Source organism: Phycodurus eques, chromosome 22, assembly GCF_024500275.1.
Source record: "Phycodurus eques isolate BA_2022a chromosome 22, UOR_Pequ_1.1, whole genome shotgun sequence".
Classification (NCBI taxonomy): Eukaryota; Metazoa; Chordata; class Actinopteri; order Syngnathiformes; family Syngnathidae; genus Phycodurus; species Phycodurus eques.
This window is the reverse complement of record NC_084546.1, coordinates 4,737,813-4,761,462: the sequence shown is the minus strand read 5'-3', so window position 1 is coordinate 4,761,462 and position 23,650 is coordinate 4,737,813. Positions and strand designations below refer to the sequence as shown.

The 23,650-nt window shown below is 43.8% G+C and overlaps 2 protein-coding genes across 3 annotated transcripts; both read left to right on the top strand.

Annotated features, from left to right (window-relative positions):
* The first annotated feature begins 4,296 nt into the window (after positions 1 to 4,296).
* Positions 4,297 to 16,534, top strand: gpr37b (G protein-coupled receptor 37b). Of its 2 annotated transcripts, XM_061667768.1 has the most exons (3): positions 4,297 to 5,669; positions 12,477 to 13,299; positions 14,042 to 16,534. In XM_061667768.1, the coding sequence occupies exons 1-2, from the start codon at positions 4,668 to 4,670 to the stop codon at positions 13,290 to 13,292; spliced, it is 1,818 nt and encodes a 605-aa protein (XP_061523752.1). In that variant the 5' UTR covers positions 4,297 to 4,667; the 3' UTR covers positions 13,293 to 13,299; positions 14,042 to 16,534. The 2 variants fall into 2 exon arrangements, with proteins under 2 accessions (XP_061523752.1, XP_061523751.1); XM_061667767.1 differs by having other exon boundaries at positions 12,477 to 16,534.
* A 5,267-nt stretch (positions 16,535 to 21,801) lies between these two features.
* On the top strand, positions 21,802 to 23,384 carry LOC133397494 (homeodomain-interacting protein kinase 3-like). The gene is made up of 5 exons (XM_061668457.1): positions 21,802 to 22,119; positions 22,200 to 22,381; positions 22,457 to 22,580; positions 23,025 to 23,206; positions 23,297 to 23,384. Exons 1-5 carry the CDS (start codon positions 21,802 to 21,804, stop codon positions 23,382 to 23,384), a joined length of 894 nt encoding a protein of 297 aa, XP_061524441.1.
* Positions 23,385 to 23,650: the final 266 nt, after the last annotated feature.

Genomic DNA, 23,650 nt, shown 5'->3' with positions numbered 1-23,650 from the left:
ACTGATAATACAACAATACTCACAGGCATACATTCCTTAGTCTCTGTGGTGTGGAAAACGACTATTATTATTACTGAGGAGGTGTAACATCACCTCTGTCTCTATGTTTGTCTGTATTATACTGCCACCCAGGCTGCCAAGGCACGCACACTAGAAGGAGCAGCACACACACACACACACAGACACACGCACACACACGCACACACACACACACACACACACACACACACACAGGTATAAAGTCATGCAGTTTTGCTGATTTAGTCAGAGATAGATGGCCCTACTGCTGCAAATTTGATTGTGTCTTGTGATCCTCCTCTTAATGTTATGGCTCTGTGCTACAGTGCCACCTGCTGACCATCCTTGGAATTGTGGATTGATTTCAGACTGCATATTCTCCAGACATAACACACGTGCAAGGCAGGAGATGAGCCATTTCATACTGTGAATAGCATCAGAACACGCCGCGTGCTCCTTGAAGATGCAAATAGAGGTGGCGGTGTCATGCCAGCCTTGATTGGAACACATGGACAAACACATCAGAGCTATTTTGGAACTATGTCTGATTAGAACTCTCATCTTCATCGAGAAAGAGCTGTGAAGTCAGTGATTATATAACACTAATCAACTAAGCATTGAATTGGTGAGCTGAATGTGAACCATGCACAATGGGGCCTTTAAATCATGCCACATGCTCTCTTTGCTGACATTGCCGTAAATAACATCCTCCAGGAGGATAATTTGTCCAATTAAAACAACACGCCGCCTTGGCGTATCAGTGCGATGAGCCAGACAATTCACTGTGATTGTGTCTCATTAGGCCTAATTTGCAGACGCGATACCCTTCGAGTCTTTGACTAATGATACCTGATCTCGGCAAACAATGGATGCTTTTTCTCATCAAGCTGCATAAATACACATGCATAAAGTTGCTGTGAGATGGAAATGTGTCTGATGTCGTTTCAATATGTCTGCAAGCTGGAAGGCTTACTGTCAATATACTCTAGATATACAATGTTCTTTCTCCTGTGTTTTCCCCCATTTTTTTCATTCAGAATTATTGGAAGTGCAGAAAATAAATACAAGTGGAGACAGTATAGTATACAGGAAACAGTTGTGCAGTTGTGGACTGAAAAAGATTCATCGAATAGCTGGATTGAAGAAACGGTAATAAGATAAACGCGCAATTTGCATATTCCTTCATGAGGCTTCCATGGCCACAAGTGATGGCCAGGGATTCAACTCGCAACCTCAGCCAACACTCTCATTGGCTGACACAGATGTCAGTCACCAGGTCAGGTCCCACTTTTTTAAAGCCACGCACACTCGAAGTCACACATCAGACAGTGTAAAATGTGATGATGGCGACCCCAAGTGGACATGCTAACACCTGCACCTCACTTGCATGTTTTATTAGTATTGTATTAGTATTGTTGTTTAATAGTGTAATATCCATTTTTATCCCATTACTTCAACAATCGATGGGAATAATCTATTCCAAAATCATTCGATAGCTGCAGGCCTAGACAATAGTGCACATTTCTTCTACTTTTTAATTTTATTTTTTTTATTTTTTTTTAGCATATGACCACTTGTAGCAAAAGTACAGGTCGTTATGTAGACTGTAAAATAATAAGTACTGATTCCCCTTCTTGACTGAAGAAAAAGTTTAAAAAGTACTTAAGTAAAAATGAATTTCCATTAATACACATCCATCATCCATCTCCTTTTTTTATAATGTTTATTTTTGTTCGTCTATCTGCTGAACTCAACTTTATTTACAGAGCACAACGATAATAATAATAATGATAATGACAATTATAATCATAGCTAAATAACATGACTAGAATAATTCAGTAGAAACAGTTCTGTGTATGATGCAGTTCAGTTCTACAGCACTGACACAATCATAAACAAATATGGTTCAACCAATACCTATTCATAAAACTATTTAAGAGACTGGTGAGGTTTTTTTTTTTTTAAACTAAATCTGGAGCAATTATTTGTAAAACATTTACAAATTTGCCCCTATCAGGTCACTTACAATTAAAAATAAATAAAAAATAAATTAAAAAAAAACAGCAGATGGCAGCATTGACAAACTAACTCGAAGGCCTGAAACAAATGGCAGCCTCCTGAAGATGAGCTGACAGAAACAAAACATTTATGTTTTAAAGGACAACCGCGAGGGCAACAGTATTGTTTTATTGGTTCAGGGATTAAAGCTTCATGTGAAGACATAAATTAGATAAAGCCATGCACCTTCACTCCTCTTTATGCATGTGATGTTGTCACCGTCACGTCTTCTATTCTGACTTGGACTGCACGTGCGCGTGCACCCATGGGGTATAATTACGATAAAACAAATGCATTGAATTAAGCCGTCATGGTCCTATATGTGCTTTCCACAACGACAACACGCCTCAATACACTCAAGAATCCTCTCTGCGTTAATCCCGCTGTGCACGTGCGCTCATTCCTGATTTTTGCCTTTGTGTGTGTGCGTGCATGCGTGTGTGCGTGTGTGTTTGTGTGTGTGTGTGTGTGCCCTTGACGCCCCCCTCAGTGTGTGTGTGTGTGTAAGCTTTTGCGTGTTTCTATGCATGAGCACATCAGTGCGAGGGCCTCTCCCCTTTATCTGCACCCGTACACACGCCAAGAATCGGGGTCTCTGTGGGACCCGCGCGTGCGCACACACACACACAATAGACATGATAATTACATGTGAGATGTTGCCCTGTTGCACCTTCTCTAACTCTGGAGGAATTTCAAGGTCGAACGGAATCTTTTATTTCAAGGATTTAACCTATACATACAGGCTGCATAAATACTATATGGGACTTCGCACCAGCGGGAATTTTGGCCCAGTCCTCCAATCCAAGGCTTTCTTATTCTTCTGGCATGATGTGATTTTACGTTCCAGTGCTCTAACTTTCTTTAAATCCACTGCTTTTCCTAACTGGATGAAGGTCAAATGACGATATTGGCTGAAGGGAGTGAAAATGATAAAAAAAAGTAAAAATTGGCTGAGCGCACGACCCCCCGCCTCCAGGTTGGATTTGGCTTATTTGAAGTAGAAGGTCACCTGTTCGGAGGTGTCCACACGGGATCACCTTTGTATGCATGATTTTCAATGTCCATGTTGAACATGGAGTTAGCGGTCTGCACCTCAATGTGAATCGATCACCTAGAGCACTTCAGACATAATGTGCCCATTTCATTTAGTCCTGAAAGTCTCTTGAATTATTGACTAAGCAATTAGGTCACACAGAACTCTATCAATGTGTGTGGGGTTCTTTCACTGAAAAGGTCCAGTTCACATGTGCTCGAATCCCAGTTCACTTAATTCGGCACTGCAGAAAATGTGAAATTAAATTACACCTACAGTAGTTCTACAGCAAGTACTGTATGTATAAATGTATGGATGTGGTCTATGTGTATTTGTACTTATCTATGTAAATGTGAGGATTGCACATAACCAGTAAGCCCCAGAAATTTTAGCCTTTTAATTCTTCGCAAACGATAAAGAATCTGCGCCCGTGAGTATTGTTATATTATCGGTCTACATGTTTTTCTCCACCATTTGTGTTCAAATATCTGTTGCTTGAAGGGTTATAACACTGAGACACAGATGCTATTGTTAGCCCGTCTATGGCGTTTTTAATTATTTGTTAGCATCAAGATAGCACACAATGTGTTTCAGTGTATTCATATTGTATTTTTTTTTTTGTACTGCATGTTGGAAATAAACATTCAGTCTGAAAAAACTATCCCAAAAAAATTAACAAATATGTCAGTTGTGTAAAGGCTGACTTTTTAAGTTTTGTATTATCGGTTATTATTATAAGTATAATCTTGCATCTAAACATTTATATTATAAGTATAATCTTGCATCTAAACATAAAATTCCCTCACACAATTCCTTTACTTTTTATATATACGCCTTCTGTTCTGTTTTGTTTTTTTGTTTGTTTGTTTGGTTGTTTGTTTGTTTTTTGCATTTATCGACGCGGGCGTGGCTGCCATGGCCGCCTGAGGCAGCGGCAGAAGAGAAGGGGTCTGTAGCCACGGTCTGCCCGGGGGCTTGTGGATGCGCCAGTGATGGATGAAGAGTGACAGATCGGGGTTAGCCGCCAGGGGAGTCCATTTTCTTTGCAGTGTACACTGCCATATAGCGAGAGGAGAGGAAGGCGTGAAGAGAAGAGAACCCCTCCTCTCCTTCTCCTGCTCCTCCTCCTCTTCCTCCCTCACACTCTCTCTCTCTCCACTCCGGTGCATCAGTGAGCTTCAGGCGGCTCCACGCCGCATTGACGCTGCTCCATCCTACTCAACTCACACACCGGGACGAAAACAGTGGATGCTATTTGCACTGGATTTTGGATCCTGTGATATGCAACACATTCCCTCCTCTCCTTTTCGCTTAGTCCAATGAGGAGGCGCTCCCCACTGCCCGCTGATGATGAATGCAGATGCAGCACGGTCACACATTTGGATGTAACCCACAAGTTTGCGCCTCGTGAATGCAACGGTTTGTTCGTTTGTGTATTTCTTGACTGAGAAAGTAAGCATTCTACGCTGTCTCCAACATGGATGTTGACAGAATGGAAGAGCAGCAGAGTACATGAAGGTGCACTTTCTGGATTTCCAATTCCGCAATTCCCCGCACGATGCAGATCCTCTCACCCGGGATGTTATTTGTGTTATTTCTTGTCCGTGCACATGTGTGTTTGTCCATGAGAAACAATGGTCACATAAAGGAGGACATGAGTGCACACCCCGCCAGGACTTCCAGCGGGTCACCCCAGGAGAGTCGCCAAATTAAAGCCAGAGACCGCGCCACAGGTGACTCCCCGGTGGAACTGCAGGCAATCGTCCGAGGGACCTTCAACTCCACGCATCCGTGGAAACGAGGGGTCACGGGAGAAGTGAGGCGCTTTGCACACAACAAGCACGACTTGAATAGGACAGTGACATCTGCGGGGGATGCTGTCTCACACTGGGACCTGACGCGGCACCGTAGTAAGAGGATAAAGTTGAACGGCGGGCTGAGTAGCGCGGGCACGCCGGCGAGTGGACACCACAATGCGCCTAAGCCCTCCTCAACGGGAGGTGGGGGCCCCACGGATGGAGATCGACACAGGAGGGGCACAAAAGAGGAGAAAGCTTGGAAGAGGGGGAGAATCCGGCAGAACAAAAGCTACGGGGCTCTGGCTCAGCCTCACGCGTCGCCATGGGAACCCATCCCCAAGCCCGTGGCCCTCACATCCACAGACGCGCCCTTTGACCTCTTCACCAGGAGGCCCGAGCTCTTCACGTTCCGGGAGGAGAACCCCTGGGACGCCACGCCGATCACGCCGCCCGGCTTGCAGGACTTCGGGGACGAGATCAAGAACCCGTTCTACCCGGTGACAAGCGAGACGTCGAGCGCTTACGCCATCACCTGCGTCTCCGGGGTGATCTTCCTGGTGGGCATAGCGGGCAACGTCGCCATCCTGTGCATCGTGTGCCAGAACTACTATATGAAGAGCATCTCCAACTCGCTGCTGGCTAATCTGGCAGTGTGGGATTTTGTGCTCATCTTGTTCTGCCTGCCCATGGTGGTCTTCCATGAGTTGACCAAGTCGTGGCTTCTGGGGGAGTTCACCTGCAGGGTGGTGCCATACATGGAGGTAACGTTGTGCCATCAATCTTTATGGATTTACTGTGTTATTGGTTATCAATTGGTTATCACGTTGGCCTCGCAATGAGGTTTTGGGTTTCAATCTTGGCCTTCCTAGCGTCCTCCCACATTCCAAAACCATGTACAGTATGTTAGGTTCAGTGGAAACTCCAAATCAGTGTTTCCCAACCGATACTGAGCCAAGCCATACTGTTTTTTATGTTAATAAAATCTCACAGCACACCGCCAAACAAAAATGTCACAAAATGGGTACAGTGGTGCTTTGAGATACAAGTGACGCAAATTTTAGGTACGAGCCCTGTACGGTGGCAACAAGCAGCAGTTTGGCAGTTAGTGAACAATTCTTCAAAAAAAGAGGCTTCAAGCTGTTTATTGTCACTCCCGGTTGAAGTTTACTCAAACAAAGAGAATTACACGTGTATTTAATCGAACCACATAACTGCCTAGAAGTAGGCTATCTTAAAGCTAACACATAATGGGAAAGGCCATAGAGGGGCTGACGAATAGCATCCGTATCTCTGTGTTATAAGCCTTCAAGCAACTTAGATTCAAACACAAATTGTGGGGCAACACATGCAGACAGACAATATGACAATAAAGTCATGAAGCTGCCTCATGCAGTCGGTGCCTCCGACCACAGACGTCTTGCTCTGTCACACAGCAAAATACAATATCAGAATGAAAGGTTATATGAGGTTATAACATAGAATACATTTTATAACACAAGTGAGGATGTATTAGTTTGCACTCTGTACCTGAAAGTGCAGCTCTGCATTAGGATTTTGGACTTTGAGGTGGGTTTCCTTAAATGGCCAGAAAAATGCATAGAAACTGGTTGAGGATATCAGCCAATAGAAAGAGACACTGATTTGTCACCTGCAACTCATGTGAAGCCTCACCTGGCCTCAAGGTACAAGACACACAAATACAGACAACACTTTCCCAAAATAAAGCCTGGGAGCACACCTGGCAAGCCAAGTACACCTACAGATGACTTTTTCACACAAACACAGCCAATCTAGGACTCTGCCATTTGTTATTTCCGTGCACACAGACAGCCACCTTTGAATGACAGGTTGTTTACACCATGTTGATTCCTTCCCCTTTGTGCGCTCGCTGCAATTCCATCAGCGTCACCTGACAGGAGACGCTCCCTTTTGTATCTGGAGCAGGTGTTTTTAACGTGAGGGAGCTCCATTTTTGGAAAGGGCCATCGTCATAAACTGCCTCGGGATGGAAAGCAGATGAAGGCAGGTTTAAAGGCTTTCCTCCTGAAATGACAACAAACCCATTTGGTTAAGGACGCAACCAAAGGATATCAGGATATGACTGAGTATGCTTATGCTATTGTCACAGATACATTAATACACGTAAAATGCATTTGTTGGCTGTCACATGCATAACCCCTGACTGTAAGGCAAGTTAAGCCAATCAAAAGCCAGATGAAAGTAATTGATGGAAAAGGCACAATGACAACAAGCAATTTCGGGAAACTGTGGAATGATCAACCCTGAATATAAAGTTCACAGTACAAAAAGAGTGAGTGGGAGTTTGTGTGCATGCGAGTCAGAAAGTCAGCTTGCAATGTTGCTTAAGGTTATTGTCTCCCAGTGGAACTACAGTAGACACATGGCCCAAATTCAGTGTGATGGAATGTCAGCATCTGGCTTATTTAACCACAAAAACCTGACGACAGGCGAGCCCAACCACTGACAGCCCCGCTATGCTGTCGATAACGCTGCCTTCAGTGAACCTGGTTTTATTTGGCGCTCAATGGAGAGGTGCGAAAAGCGCATCAGAGATTTGGGCTGCAGCCAGCCTGTATTATTTCAGATAAGCTGTGTTGTCATGCAAATGCCAGACAGTCGTGCACAGAGCAGCACTTTCGTATGAGGGGCCCTTAGGGACATAATACAGGGATAACCATTACACACACACTACTGAAATCCGGTCGTGTAATATTTAATAATTAGTGTAATATAGAATGTTTTTTAGCATAGAGCACACCGTACTAGTAGGACACACCAACAAACATTTAGCATTCAAAAGCATAATGACACAGTTGTTTACAAGTGTATAATCGAAGTAAACGCCCAGTGTCTTATTGCCTTAAAACCACAATGTCACACATGGTAAGAGAACAGTAAGAGACTGTTCCCTTTGGATGAATCGGGGTGGGGTGTTTCCCCCCTACGCGCACGCTTCTTTCCATCTGGCTTAATGCTAATTGTCTCTCCTCATCACAGAACACAAATCTAACAAGTCCCTGAAGGTGAGTGAATTCCAAAGTGAGTTCTCTGGCAGTGGTACTCGATAATCAATGTCACATGTCAACTATGTCAAAAACATACACTAAGCTGATTTTTTTTATGAGGATTTCATGAGGTACACTTACCCTATAAGACCCAATATAGGTGGTGAATTAAAATACCTGAAATAATGATGCTCAATTAGAATTGACAGTCGCAGGTACACAACGTTCCGCCACTATATAGTGGATTAGATTTTGTGTGGGATGTACAGGTATGTATCATTGGAGAAAAACTCATTGTTAACTGCATCTCAGTGAGCTCAAGTCAAAGCACTGTGCTCTGACTGTTATGGGACACGTTTGTTTATCAACTGCCTCAAGGCTGATTGCCGCCCTTTCACATTAGATAGGACACCACTTGTGAAGATATATGAACTGTGTGTTGAGTAGATTCCTCTGGCCTTGTCGGCAGGATTTGAATGAAAAATACCAAAACAATCAGTACGGGTCAGTTGCTTTTAACTTTTAAGTTAAATACATTTGCATTTCATTTTCATCTTCAGGAACACAAGGATAGGTGATTGACAGCCGTGGAGCGTGCTTTTCGTGCGTCAACTCCCGCTTCTGTGCGGGCCCTGCTGGGTTGTACCGCACCCCGCCAGGCCGCCTCCGCTACGCTACAGCGGACCTCCGCGAGGGAGGGGGGGCAAAGAGAAAACCGGCACACTGATGCAGCGCCAGAGAGGGAAGACTCTCTGAGAGAGTGAGATTGATTGAAAAAGGCCGCACGGAGCTGCAGAGGAGCCGGGGGTAAAGACCCACCGAAATGGTGGGCATTCGTCAGCTTGACACGTTCCCATTGGCTGACTTTGAGGGATGACAATCACAGTTTTGCCTTGTGCAACGCTCAAGCAATCCTAGTTTAGTACAAGCTTGTATATCTAGTTAACCATCATGTCTGCGCACACACATGCAAAGTTAGTGGGGCATGCTTATCCAGCAGATGGGTGGAATGGCCTTCTCCCCACTGATCGCTGCCCGCGGCTGTTCTCCCTGCATCAGCTATCTGTGATTAGACAAAAGCCTCAGGGGAACACACACACTATCGCTCACACACACAGTACAGTACAGTGTTGAAGCATTTTTGCAGCACGCAACCCAACTACACTATGTCTGATGTCACGCCCTGTCTGCGTCGCGGCCTCCCGCTATTGATTGCTAATTGGAGGGTATTTAAACAATTCAGCTCAGCGGCTGTCCATTTGCCCACACATTACAGACGTTACTGTGTTTTTCAATGAAGCGACAAGCCCACACAATGTGACGCGTAGGCCTATTATTAGTAGCCAAATTGATCATTGTGAGAGTACGACTGTGAAATATTCATTCGGTGATTTGCGTACTTCAGTCAATTGATTGAACAGCGGCATGGACAGGCCAATAAATGGGGCTCTGTAGAATAGTGCAGAATAAAGTTGAAAAGCCCATCTGTCCGCTGCGACACCTCTAGCACAACTCCAACGACCTGGAAAAGTCACTTTTCCAGCAGCTACGCTCAAGACTGGAAGGCAAAGGTATTTCTTTTTCATATCCGATGGAAATATGCCCCGGACCGTGATGTAATTTAATGGAGGAGGAATTTATTGTCCAGAAGAATGTGCCTGGGAGATGCTATAAAATGCGAGGCGCGGCATCACTAAATGGGGCTTTTGATATTTGATCTCGTGAGAGGCTCTACTTATGCTAATTATTGTATTTCACTTTGTTGCACACTGCTAGAACCCTCAAGGCAATTCATATAAAACATTATTAGGCATATAATAAAATCTTTAGCGGCTTTCTCCAGAAGTGTGTGATGGTGTGTTGTAGGGGTTGAACGACAAAATACTTTTTTGGGGTGATTCTGATGTGATTAAAGACGGGTCAAAGTCGATTAATCGATGACGACATTGGTCATTTTTCATCACAGCAGAACCTAGGGCTATTTTAAGACGTGTAGCAATCAGAATAAACGAAGCTAGGCTAGCCAACCTCTATTCTGAACCAGAACTTCCTATTTTCATAGTCTCGGACCTGTGCGCACTGTGTCGCTTTGAGGCCCGGACATTTCACTGATCCTGAAGTTCGTTATATCGTCCGGAGATGGTAGTAGACGGGCGAGTCGAAAATCCTCTGTAAATTGGCCGACGGCTGTTCTCCCTGCATCAAGCTATACTTGCAGCCCTTTTTAATAAAACCTTTGATATAGTGATAAAAAAAAAAAAATGAAATGAAAGGCGATACCATTTTATTTGAGATGCCGCACACAGTCAAAAGAAGGCCAATGCGAGTTGACCCATTCGAAGACGACACACCCTGGCTGGCAGATTGATGTTATGGTCTGGTGAAGACTCAGTCTATGGCAACACACACACACACACACACACACACACACACACACACATACTGAGTGTGTGTGAAAGTGTGTTGTGTGTGCACACTATCCCCATTCATCATTTGAGAACTCGCATTATAGCTGACAGCGGTCACATGGCCAAACAGGCTCCACCAGTGCTCGTTAGGAGCCAATTAATAACGTGCAGCCTTTGTGGCACCGTCACACCAGACCTTTAATCAGAGAGTTAATGACCTTTTATCAAATAAATCCACAGAGGGACACTTGCATCACCCGCTGTTCATATAAAAGACCACAACATAAAAAATAACATGTTGCAGGCATATTCCAAGCCTAAGGCAGACATTATAGAATACGGCCTTCATAATGAAGCAGTACTGAGCTTGGATAGAAGTCATTTATGAGAAATTTTGGAATTCAAGTCAAATTCAAGTCGAATCCTTTGCCCTCTTTTTTGAGCTGCCACACTCTTGCAGCAGACTGAGTAATACCTGCCTAATAATAGCGTATAAATTATACATGAACCAAAATTACTGTTTAAATATGGATGTATAACCAAGCCAGTTCCCAACTTCCAATGAACCTGGGCTGGTCAAGAGGTAGAATTGGAATATCAACAAAGTTAATCACTTGTTACGGCTCATTTCTCTCTACTTTCCATCTCCAGTCTTTTCCCCTCCTTCTTCCTATTTCTATTCTTCTGTCGCTGTTTTCCCTGCCTCATCTGCACGAAATCCCATCCCCGAACACGGCTTTGTCACGCCACCAGCCCTGACTTTTGGACTCCTCTCTCTTTTAAATCTGCCCCACTCCCCACAGAGAACAAAGTTTGTTTGTTGTGCCCTCGCGCGCCGCCCTGATACACTGATCAAAGCTGCTCCTCCGTGGCGGTGTTTAAAAGACACTCGCCCGGTGTATTCGCATGCTGCCACACGTGCGAATGAAGATGCCGTGAAGGAAAAATTTGCTCTTGCATTGGCCAAAGACAACACATACCATACATGTTGGTGGGTCCCAAAATTTGTGTATGCTGTTCTTAAATTCCAGATGACCTTTCCTAATTATCCTGGTTTTTGATTTGTCAAGGGAAAAATATTAAGCCTCTAGTAGACAGAGACAGTTGAAATACAACCTGATGGCTGGTCTAAGAAGTGTCTGGCGAGGTCATATATGCACACATGAACAGGCAGCTATCATCTCCCTTATGCAACTGGTCTCCCCAACCGTTGACATCTTGCTTTGTCTCATAGAAAAGTGAAAAGTAATATTAGGGAGAACTCCTCACAGGGTTATAAAACAGAATACATTTTATAAGGGCAAAGGCATATTTTCCTAACAGGATTCCATGCATGTAAAGAGGTCATCAAACATGCATGGGTGTGCGCAGCATTACTCATCATGCAGTGCGTGTGTATTCATACATCCATCTCCGTCCGGGAAGTTTGTGTTTCGAGAAGCAAAGCCGAGGCTCACTGGGGCCATCTGGGATGCTGGCTGCCGTAATTAAATTTCATATGACGGGAGGGACTGTAGGGGGGAGTAGCGGCGATGGTGGGTTATGTGTGAGGAAGGGATGTTTAATGTGAAACAAGAGAGCGAGGAAGTAAAGTCATTGGGAGAAAAGCCAGAGATGGAATGAAGAGGATGTTGGGAATAAGGGGGAGCGTGTGTTTTGGCAGGTTTGGTGCTGGAGGCCAGTTCACGAGATGGTTCGTGCGAGGACACACAAGGATACACACTCCAGCTGCTGTAGAGGAATACTTTGCACGGTGCCAAACTGGCTGTTAATCCAACAGATCCTTTTGCATGAGGAACAATCCTTCTCATGATCTTAAATAGCAGCCTGCAGCCTTCTGTTGAGTGTCAGACATCTTCACCCCGTCTCTTTATTTAGAGCCTGTTTGTGTGTGCGCTGCGAGGAAATCTACTTTCTCTTTAAGATACTGCCAAGTGGAGATGAATGCATCTCTTCGTTGTTATCCCATTCCTAGTGAAGAATTGGAATGTGACAGGCTTGACTACAAGTTCAGAAAGTGTTTCACGTCTGTGGCGTTTGTCAGATTAGCCGCCTCCCGTCATCCTGGAGGAACAACGCGGTGGATAATGGATGCTGGCTTTAATGTGACGTTAATCTTCTCTGCTCCTTTCAGGTGGCCTCCCTGGGCGTGACAACCTTCACCCTGTGCGCGCTTTGCATCGACCGCTTCCGGGCGGCCACTAATGTGCAGATGTACTACGAGATGATCGAAAACTGCACCTCCACCACGGCCAAGCTGGCCGTCATCTGGATCGGGGCTCTCCTCCTGGCGCTGCCCGAGCTGCTCATCCGGCAACTGGTGGTCGAAGACGCCGAAATCCCAGACGAGCCTCCCGTGGAACGCTGCATCATCCGGATCTCCACGTCCCTCCCGGATATGCTCTACGTGTTGGGGTTGACCTACGAGGGCGCGCGGTTGTGGTGGTGCTTCGGCTGCTACTTTTGCCTGCCGACCCTCTTCACCATCGGGTGCTCGCTGGTGACGGCGCGGAAGATCCGACACGCTGAGCAGGCCAGCGTGCGGAGCAACAAGAAGCAAATCCGCCTGGAGAGCCAGATGAACTGCACGGTGGTGGCGCTGGCCATCGTCTACGGCGCCTGCGTGGTGCCCGAGAACATCTGCAACATCGTGTCCGTGTACATGGCGGCCGGCGTTCCCGAGAACACCATGTCCGTGCTCCACCTGCTCTCCCAGCTGCTGCTCTTCTGCCGGGCGGCGGTGACCCCCGTGCTGCTCCTGCTGCTGTGTCGCCCGCTGGGCAGGGCCTTTTTGGACTGCTGCTGTTGCTGCTGCTGCAGCCGTACGCCCTCCTCCACCACGGCCAGCGACGATAACGAACACGAGTGCACCACCGAGCTGGAGCTGTCGCCGTTCAGCACCATCCGCCGGGAGCTGAGCAACTACACACCGGCCGGATCTCACTGCTAGGATGAAGGTCCGGTTGCCTTACCCAGTCCAGTTGCCAAATAGGCACATGATGGAGGACACTCAAGGCTTGGTTTCTTATTACCTCCGCTAAGCAGAAAGGCATTTGTGTTTCCCATGTTAAGTACGGTTCATCGTTCGCAGCCCTGCGATATCACTTCTTTTTTTTTCATTTTACAGTTGTACCTTCAATTACAAGTACCCCAAATAACGAGTTTTTCAATTTACGATCTGTAAACGATTTTCTGTTTTGCTTTGCGCAGCAAGCCAAAATTTTAATTACGTGCGAACTTCAGCTACGCGAGCGACAGTTGTCAATGCACTTTCAGCTGTTTATTGAAAAGGATAAACAGGCAAACACACAAATACAAAATGAAAACACTCGCAAGGAGCATGGCCTGAACACTTTACTAACTGTGTGGTAAATGGCCAACTTGGGTTTGATTCAGAGCTCCTGAGTGTACACTAGGCGACGCCCTTTAGAAGACACACAGCAACACACAAATACTAGTGTGTTGGAGTGTGTGCGTGTGTGTGTGTGTGTGTTAAAACGGTGTGTGTGTGTGTGTGTGTGTGTGTGTGTGTGCTCACTATCCCCATTCATCATTTGAGAACTCGCGTTTGACATTCAGCCTAATTAGACACATTCTTTTATTTTGTTTCATTATGTTTTCATATTTATATTTTTCAATACATTGCTATTTTACTTTATTAAAAACGTAACAAAAACATTGTTTTTTGTTTTTTTTTAGGCGGTGAGCTTGGTCACAAAACAACTTAAACCAGTAAGTCAAGGTACCACTGTACTCACTTACTGCGATGCCCTCGCATGTGGGAAAAGCGAGCCACAATCGCCGATGCACTTTTCAGCCATTCATTGAAAACCGGGAGAAGAGTGAAACACAGCAAGCACACTTACTGTATGCAGAAGCTGCTGTCGGCCACAACTCTCATCCAGACGCTCACCTCATCAGGCCCCGCCTCTTAAAGGCACAGTATTTTCTAAACATTTTATGCTTGCAATAATGTTTTGTGTTGAAATGCATTTACAATATGTTTTTAAAGTGTTTTTTAATATATTTAAATGTGTTTAAACTATAATTTTGTTTACAGTTTTGCTTTGGCGAATTTCTACGCTCCACTGACTCCTATTCTATTTTAACACTGCAAATTCACTGAATCATAACCGAAACAACTGTGCCGCCACTCCGTTAATATGTGGTCAGGCGTATAGGACAGAAGTTGGCTACAGACCTGTCATTGCAAAACACAAACTGGTTGAAATTATGCCAAGCAACCACGTGTCATGATGAGAGACATCGCATCCAGGCAGTTCACACTGCCTGAAAGTATTACAGGACTGTTTACATACGAAATCTACTGTAATTGTACACGGTGTTATGCACATTTCCTCTTATTTGTGACGGGAGATTGTTGTGGTCTTCGCTTGCACGTTCTGTTGAAATCCAATACAAAAGCTGTGTCAAAAATTGCTGAATGCTTGATACAGTTCTTGTTTAGGATGTCAATTTTTTTAATTGTGCAAGTGGTACGTCTATACTGTACATACTAAACGCATTACTGTGACTGTGTTGGACATTACTGGGCTGGTCTCAGAGAAGCATAAATAAGTGATAATAAAAAGGTTCTCAACGGACTCATCAAATGGACCACGATTGAATACGAAACGCACTCAGCATGGACAACACGGACTGCTCACTACACTATTGTATCATATTACGCCTTGCACTTGGAGCTGTATATATAAAAAAAAAAAAAAAAAAAAAAAAAAAAAAGACAAAATACTACACTCTCTTTGGTGCTCTTATGATGAATGCGCTGTAAACAACAAATCAATCAGTTCCACATAAGAATCGCGAGCAATTGAGCTGCACACTTCATTTCTGGTCAAAAAGACAAATGGTGGTTATTTGTGTGAGTGTGGACTATACTAACAATGAGTGTGATTAAAAAACAATTTGAAATACAAATTTAAAAAAGCTACATTTGAATAACTGATCAGCTCGAGAGTAGAGTGCTACCGCTTGTAAAACTGTACCAAAGTGATGACTTTTAAAAAGTGTAGAAATGACGAATCAATGTGTGTGATGTACTGTAAATTAGCATTTTTAATCCCGCAAAGGAGACTTGGGTTGAGACCATTTTGAAATTACAATCAAGACAAATGGGGGGGAAACAGCCAAAAAGAGTTTACATGTATCCAAAAAAGTCATCCCCATCAAGCCTTTGATGCGCAGAATCTAAGCAAAAACTTTTTAATTTTGAAAGATGTTGAAAAACAATAGATTGAGGGTTATCTCACCTTTAGCAAACTTCTAGTGGTTATTTGCATGTATCCAAACAAATCCTATTGATTTTGAAGTATATCTCACCCAAGATGTAAGAGGAAGCGCAGGCTAAGGCCAGACGGCATTGTACTTTTTCCACTGTCAGCACTTTTTCACACTTTGGGGAATTATCACTCCATGTCAGAGCAAGAACCTGAATGATTATGGATAATATACAATCCAAGATGCTTAAAGTAGCTCACAAAGGTCATATTGGTGCATGTTGTTTTTCTTGTTTTTTCTGCACTGCTAATTAGCGATTGCTTCCTGGGGATGACTATGTCATGTTTTCTTCTTAGATTGACCAAAATAAATAAAAACAGGCCTTATGATAGTCACGACCCAGATGCAATGTTTTTAAGAACTCTGTGTATCACAATCAGTTCAATTCTGCACTGCCAAACACCTATCTGTCTTGTGGTAGCAGCAGATCGCCATTTCTAGCACTCACTCTCACACGAGAGGTCAGTTTGGCTCTAATGTCGACAATCCCAAAGCTTGATCCTGCAGTGCCGTTAACTACCGTGGTGCTACTGTACGTGCAAACCAGAGCACAAATCATAGCTCATTATTTCAACTCACAAATCCAGATTTTGTGACCGAAGTCAAAGTGACCTCCCAAATTTTTCCGGAACATTGTACGCGACGGGTTGGGGGAGGGGTACGGCAGATTCTAAGTGGCTCGGTGTGTAGTTGTGTGTGGTTCAAGCTGTTGATGATGTGATTCTTGTGGCATACAGTATGTATTCTCAACTGTGTCCTCTGTCCTTAATTGGTGGCTGCAAATGTAAGCACATGCACTGTTGTCTTCAAACCCACTCACTGGTTTCTAAATAGCTTTTTATATAGCCAAAAACTGTCCCTTTTGTCTATCAAGGAATGGAAAACTGTACATTAAAACCCAAAAATCCAAGTTTCAGTTTCTTGTTATCATACCAAGGAGGCTGTTTCTCGCACTATTGTTTACCTCAGCTGTTTTCTTACAGAGATGGAAAAAGTATTCACACCCTGTAGTTAAGCACTGATTCAACTCCTCCATTTTAGTAAAAAAAAAAAAAAAGTTGATTCTGAAAATGTAGTGGATATACAGTAAAAACATCTTTACACCTCGGTTCCACCACCTCTGTGAGACAGATAAATTATTTCGAAACATTTTACACCATTAATGTGACCTATAACCTGTACAATACTGACTGACCCCAATTAAAATTATTCTGTTCTTGTAGGCTTTTCCTGACATGTTTTTGCTTTCGAGGAAAAACCGGCAGGATTTCCCACATGTGTTTAGAAGATTTTGCTGCGGTCCACGGAAACCGAGGTTGAACTTTTGGGCAATAAGTCCCAAAAATATGTTTGGCCCAAACAACAACACTGCTCGTGACCAAAAGAATATCATTCCTTCAGTGACGCATGAGGGTACAAATCTTAACGACAACTTGAACACAGACTGCAATCCACTTTCTGCCATTTTTCTGTCACCTCCTTGTTGTCACTTTGCTTTGTCAACTTCCTCCAATGTCTTTATTCATTCTATTTAAAGCAAAGCAAAAATCCATCGTCTTGCCGTCACACCAGTAGGGCTGTTGCTATGGAGACACGTTGCTGTTACGGACACCATATCGATACCGCTCTGCCACTGAGGTGAATAAACTTGTGATGAAAGCGGGCCGGTCTTATAGAATTCGGATAAATCTATGGTACACCGCCAAAGAGATGAGCAAACCACCAGATCTAACAGCCTGTTGTGTCGCAGTTATTCTTCCCCGCAGTTGCTCCCCAAGCTGTCGCAGCTTCCTTTACGGACCTCACACACGTGATGAATATCATCATTCCGCCATTAACATGAACAATCGAGCCCTTGTTTGCCATAAGGATGCAGCAGTTTAAATGTGCAGAAACTGAATTAGCGGTCTCCACTTGAGCAGAAACACAGAAAGGGTTACTTTTGCTTGCCTTGTCACTCATTTATAGGTCTCTGAGAAACATGAACGGCTGACTGAGCTTGAAGCATATTCATTGATGGATCTCAAGTGTGTGTGTAGAGAGGCGAAAGACCTTCAACACCTCACACACACATTACTGCACCACCGCTGCAATAATAGTTTCCATAAATGTCCTTTCTCGTGCCTGGGAGCAACTAATGAGGCTTTGTTACTTCAAAAGGTCTTTTCTCTTCGACTCTAAACACCAGGCAAGCAGGCCGGTAATGATACCTTGGCAGATACAAAGAAACTAAAGAAGTCCAAGATTTATTTAATGCGCTCAAAAGGTGACGGACCCCAATTAAATTATGCAGATTGCTGGTATACAAGCGAATGTAAAAGTCACCGAGGCCAGTGTTTCCCAACCTGTAGAGCCAAAACAGATTTTTACATTTGGTTGTAACTTTCTAAAAATAAACTAAAATCTTTTTTTCATCTCCAAATTTGAAAACAGATATTGAACTCCTCCAAATTTTAACTTTTGTTGTTGTTTTCTTCCACTGAAAACTCCTCATTTGAATACCAGGACTGAAAGCAACAGGGGTTTTTAGCATACAATTAGCAAATTGTTCTGCTACCACTATGTTGCTGGCATAGATAGAAAGAAGAAAGGCACACCTGATGATATCTCACAACTCATCTGTGTACATGAAATTATGTTACTTTGTTACTATCACCAAAAAAAAGGACTGTTTGTCAATTATGCAAACATGGTCTTCATTATCAGGAGAGCCAGACGGGCACCTGCTGCTGACTACTCGATGGGCCCTCTCTAACGAGCGTCGTATATCGCCATGGAAACCTTCTCAGCCCGCAGATTGACAGAGAATGGTGATCCTTCTTCTCGGTGGCCTCATGCACCCTCCGTTCACATCCCCTCCTTCCTCTTGTGACATCTCTCTTCCCCTTTGTCAGTTATATTTTGCCTTTTAATCTACAGCATCTGTGCTTTTCCTAGTTTTTCTTTAGCCTCCTCAGCCTAAATCTATTTTCCCTTCCACCGCTTCACCATCTCATCAATAATCGCCCTTGGTAGTTTTAATTACAGAGAGGAGGACTAAATGAAACCCCAATTAATGCCCTCCAACTTGTCAGTGCGCAGAGGGAGCCACCACGCTGCTCGAAAATCCGATTTTCATCAAGGGGCATATTTTCCGGAGTAATTACTTTACACAATGTTTAACTGTATTAGGGTGGTCCATTGAAACTGCAGATGAGTTAGGATAATGCTCACAAACAGCTTTGCCTCAATCTGTCGCTTGTGGGGGTGGGGGTGGGTGGATGGGGGGGCGGTGGTAAAGCTGCAGGAAATGATTTTTCAATGGACAGACATATATCACAAGCTGTGGAAACCTAATGCACTCTGCATGAATTGGATTTCAGTCAGACATAATCACATTATGATTGATCATAATGCGGCACTGGATGTCACAGTCGGTGACATCATCACATTATGGAATAGAATTGCTTTTATTTAGTGATGTAAGCTGTTCAGTTTTGCAACATGAATTTTAATGAGGCCAATACAGGTTAAAAACACGGTGTCCCTAAAAGTCACGCTACACTTCATCGTTTCTATTTTTTGTTTCAGTTATCATTCAGACAGACATGAGGCCATCAGCAGAGAAGCTTAATGGCCGTCACACTGCTCCAACTCTGAGTAGACTTCACGCTCTCCATGGCAAGTTTCTTGAAACAGGACCTGATCTTCTTCTACCACGCAAAACTCCTAGAACAGGCATTCATGCAAAACAAGGGAAAGTCCATGCAGAGGGCTGCACTGGAACTCGACATCAATAAAAGCTTGATTTAGCGGATGCTTCGGACAGTGAGAAAGCTTTACCCGTACCGACTTCAGGTTGTTGAAAGGCTTCAAGCGGAAGATTCTCGTGTGCGTATGTGGGAATCAATTGCATAATGACTTTTTGGACACCCTGTATATTAGTATTTTTCTTTTTTTTCCCTAATTTAGGCTTGTGTATAAGAATGTGCACTTGACATTTGACTTGATGTTATGCTGCAACACTCCTGTGACGGTTACTGCCTACAATATGTAAAAGGGGCTAATTACGCAAAATACTTTGCCCACCATCTGGTGACATACGGCAGCGCACAATCACTCCATTGCTCCCATGCACGCAACAGGGGGTTCCTTTTCTTCTCCGCCCCCCTGGTGAGTCCAGCTCAGTGCGATCTTCTTTCCAGATTCACTAGTACTCTCACACACACAGTGATAATCTACCATTGATTGGCCGGACCTACTGAAAGCCATTGTCGCATCGTTCACTCTGCAAACCTACAGTCCAAAGGAACCAAAGCCTAGAAATGCATTGCCGACCACAGCAAACCCCGCTGGGCATCTTCTGGGTTTACTCATGTGTTCCGATACACAAACACACACAAAAAGTGTCGTAAGGAAGTAAATTACCATTTCAGCAAGTTAAAGAAGCATTCCAACATGTTCCACTGCAGGAGAGACAGGATGAACACCCCCACCACCACCCCCCAAAAAAAGGCGTTCTGCACAGCCACCTGCAGTGTGACGAGGACCCATCTCAACGGATTGGGTCTCTTCTGTTGGTGAGGTGCGACTGCATGATTATTGCACTCAAGCCACAAGCTGAGCCAGACACTTCTCCCTGGGAGGTGGCAGCCGATGGCTAAGTGCACTGGAAGCACCAGTGGACCAGGACAATACCAATTAGGCTGAGCAAAGAAAAAAATATGGATCCTTGCCTTTGTGTCTCCTGTTCATTCATGGGCTTACCATGCAATACATAAAAATGTTATATGTATGCGTAATACATTTTCCATCTAAATCCCATCAGAATATGTTACCCAGTATAAAACAAAAACTTGTATGAGTTTTTCTGCCTTAATCCAATCAAGAATTCACGATAACTTGCAATCTGTTATACACCAGACTCTTGGAAGGCTTTGTCTTGGAAGAGAATTGCTTGATATAGTTAATCGCATAGTTGTCTAAGTCATTTTTTAGCGTTTGCAACAAGAAAAAACACAACAAATCTACCAAACAAGAATCCAGTTGCCTCAATTTAATCTGTGCGGATGACTGAGAATATAGGCCCTCTCTAACGAGCGCCGTTGGTGTTTTTATTGATATTGTGATAGTGATTAAAAAATGACTTGGGCAATTATGTTACTAGGCTAAAGAAGTACAAATACACCCCTAAACACAAATTTGAAGTTAACTGTAATTTTTTCTTTCAAACAAAAGACAAGGGATTGAAAACAACAACAAGGCAGCAAAGCGTAATATTTGTTAGCGTGTCTCACAGTTTTGAGCTTTGAGGTTCGACTCTCAGCTCTGGCCTTCCTGTATGGAGTTTTCAGGTTTTCCCTGTGCTTGTGTGAGCTTTCTCAAAAACATGCATGTTAGGTTCATTCAAGACTCTACATTATCCGTAGGTGTTAATGTGGGTGTGGTTAGCCCAAAGTCCAATGGAATAGGCTCCAGCTCACCAATGAAACTATTGAGGATAAACAGTATAGAAAATGGACACAACAATGAACCCTAACCCAACTGTTCCAAACAAATATACCGTCAGAAATTAACTATTTATGTGTATTCAAATGGCTTGTCCAAAAAAGGAATTACCAATGATGCCTCAGCATTATGATGACATCATACTATGATCACGCTTTTCCAATAACCTAATGCGTCGACACAGAGCGACGCTCTGGGTGATGTCATGACACGACACATTAGAGCTGTGAGCAGCCCCATTCCTGTGATCGAAAGAAGCCCGTTGTGGCTGTCCAGCCTTTAGCTTTGTCAATTACACCCTTTTACAAGCTTCTGGACTGCCGCTTTATCATGAACCGTGAGTACGGCCTCCACTGGTGCCCGCTGCTGCTGACTCTGCATGGCAGACTCACCCTCAAACACTCTCTACCCCCAGTGACCTGAATCCACACTTCATTCAACTCAATTAATCTTCACAGCTAGTAAAAAAAGCTACTCATTTGTAAATGGAATGGATACAAACACCATGCACAGAAGAAATTGAGTTTTACAATCAGCTTGACTCCACAGATGACATGTCAATATTATTCCACCATGCAGCATGGAGTGACGAAACAAGTTCAGCTGGAAGTATTTTTGGTGATGAATTAGGTCTGGAGGTAGGATCTCTGATATGCTCCCCCTCTGCAGAATACATGGTGGAGAGTGTTTTAGGGTGCGGGTCGTTTGGAAAGGTTGTCCACTGCAAGAAGCTGCCCAGCAACGAGTCAGTAGCTCTTAAAATCATCATGGAGAAAGACTTCATCAACGACGCACACAAAGAGGTGGAGACCCTGGAGGTGCTCAAAAACTTTAATTTGGAAAAATTCAACATCGTCAAATGGTACAGCTCCTTTGTCCACGAGGGTCATTATTGTCATGAGTTTGAGAAGCTAGACATGAGTCTTTACCAATACCAGGTCACAGAGAAAAATTCTCTGGAGCTCAAGGAGATACGGCCTATTCTGCAGCAGGTTTGCTTCCACCGCAGAATGATGCAGGATTGTTGAGTTTGTTGACGAGGTGAAATGACTATTATTCTAAATCATTTCAGGTGGCTGTATCTCTGCAGCTCCTAAAGAGCCTGGGGATAGTCCATACCGACCTCAAACCAGATAACATCATGCTCGTGGATCATGTACATCAGCCACTGAGAGTGAAAGTCATCGATTTTGGTACAGCCAATTTGATTTCAGAGAGGTGTATGGGTTCAGAACTTCAGACACTCTGGTTCAGGTGAGCTAGTGACAGCTACGATGGAATATACCGCATGACCATTAAATGGTAGTAAAATGTTAATGTTTGCTAAAGATCTCCGGAGATTCTGCTGGGAGCTTCCTTCAGTGAGGCTATTGATATCTGGTCTCTCGGCTGCATTGCAGCAGAACTGTTCATGGGCAGAGCATTGTTCCCTAGCAGCGATGAGTTTGATATGGTGAGTCCAGTACAACTTTGTTTGGAACATAGCCAGATATACGCAACATTTGTTTCGTAAATGTAATTATTATTATTATTTTACTAGATGAGACACATACTTCGCGTCATAGGAAAGCCACCCAACCATCTGCTGAATACTGGCGTACACACAAAACAATATTTCCAACATTACATTGCAAGATGTGAAAAAAGGACACCAACCCTATGGATGTTTAAGGTATGGAATGTTTTGAACATTTATATTCAGAACAGCTTTTAAGAAATACAAATAAATTGTATCCTCTTTAGTCAAAGCTGTACAGTTCCTCTTGCATACCCTGCACCGTTAACAGCCTAAATGACCTACTGGAGGTAAGAGGCCTTAAGTAGCTGAAAGTCATTCCAATTGGGAGTAAGAACACACACAAAAGTCCTGCCATTTTTTTTTCTTCTTCTTTACGAGGGATGCAGCGAGCTGTCCGGAGAAGACGCGAGAGCTGACGATCTTGACAGGAGAACCTTCGTTGAAATACTGGGGAAGATGCTGCAGCTGGATCCCAATGAAAGGATCAGACCCAACCAGATTCTTCAGCATCCCTTCATCACCATGAGCCACCTCATCAGGGACTTCAATGACTGCCAATAGTAAGAAATTGTCAACCTCTATTGTCGAAAAATTGCCAACCTCCATTGTCGCAGAAGATTTTGACATGCTCAAACTCGGATGATTTCTAGCGTTAAATCCTGCTCGGACCTCCTGAGCAGGCATTTGACTGAGGCCTCGTTGAACCAAAGAGATATCCAGCAGTCCGGTGCGGTGTGACGCCACCATCAGACCTTCAAGACTCTTCAGGATGAGGACGATGGGTGAAGATTCAGACAAACCAAGACAACGGGATATAAACTAACTTGACGCAGGCGGCCATCCTACTATGTGTTTGATTTTGGAATGTTTCAATCAGAACAATTGGAATATATGGAAAAATATCAAGTGAATGTTAAAATCAAACAAAAATGTAACTGTCCTATGTTAAAATGCCATATGAGAGCAAGACAGATTAAAGGGCATCACCTGTGGATGACCCCCTT

What these genes read in the sequence shown, in the direction of transcription:
- LOC133397494 (XM_061668457.1), top strand. Translation starts at nt 21,802, where the DNA reads ATGGTGGAGAGTGTTTTAGGGTGCGGGTCGTTTGGAAAGGTTGTCCAC. An exon ending in TACGGCCTATTCTGCAGCAG is followed by an intron (nt 22,120 to 22,199) that starts GTTTGCTTCCAC and finishes AAATCATTTCAG; the next exon opens with GTGGCTGTATCTCTGCAGCT. An exon ending in CTTCAGACACTCTGGTTCAG is followed by an intron (nt 22,382 to 22,456) that starts GTGAGCTAGTGA and finishes TGTTTGCTAAAG; the next exon opens with ATCTCCGGAGATTCTGCTGG.
- gpr37b (XM_061667768.1), top strand. Translation starts at nt 4,668, where the DNA reads ATGCAGATCCTCTCACCCGGGATGTTATTTGTGTTATTTCTTGTCCGT. An exon ending in GGGTGGTGCCATACATGGAG is followed by an intron (nt 5,670 to 12,476) that starts GTAACGTTGTGC and finishes TGCTCCTTTCAG; the next exon opens with GTGGCCTCCCTGGGCGTGAC.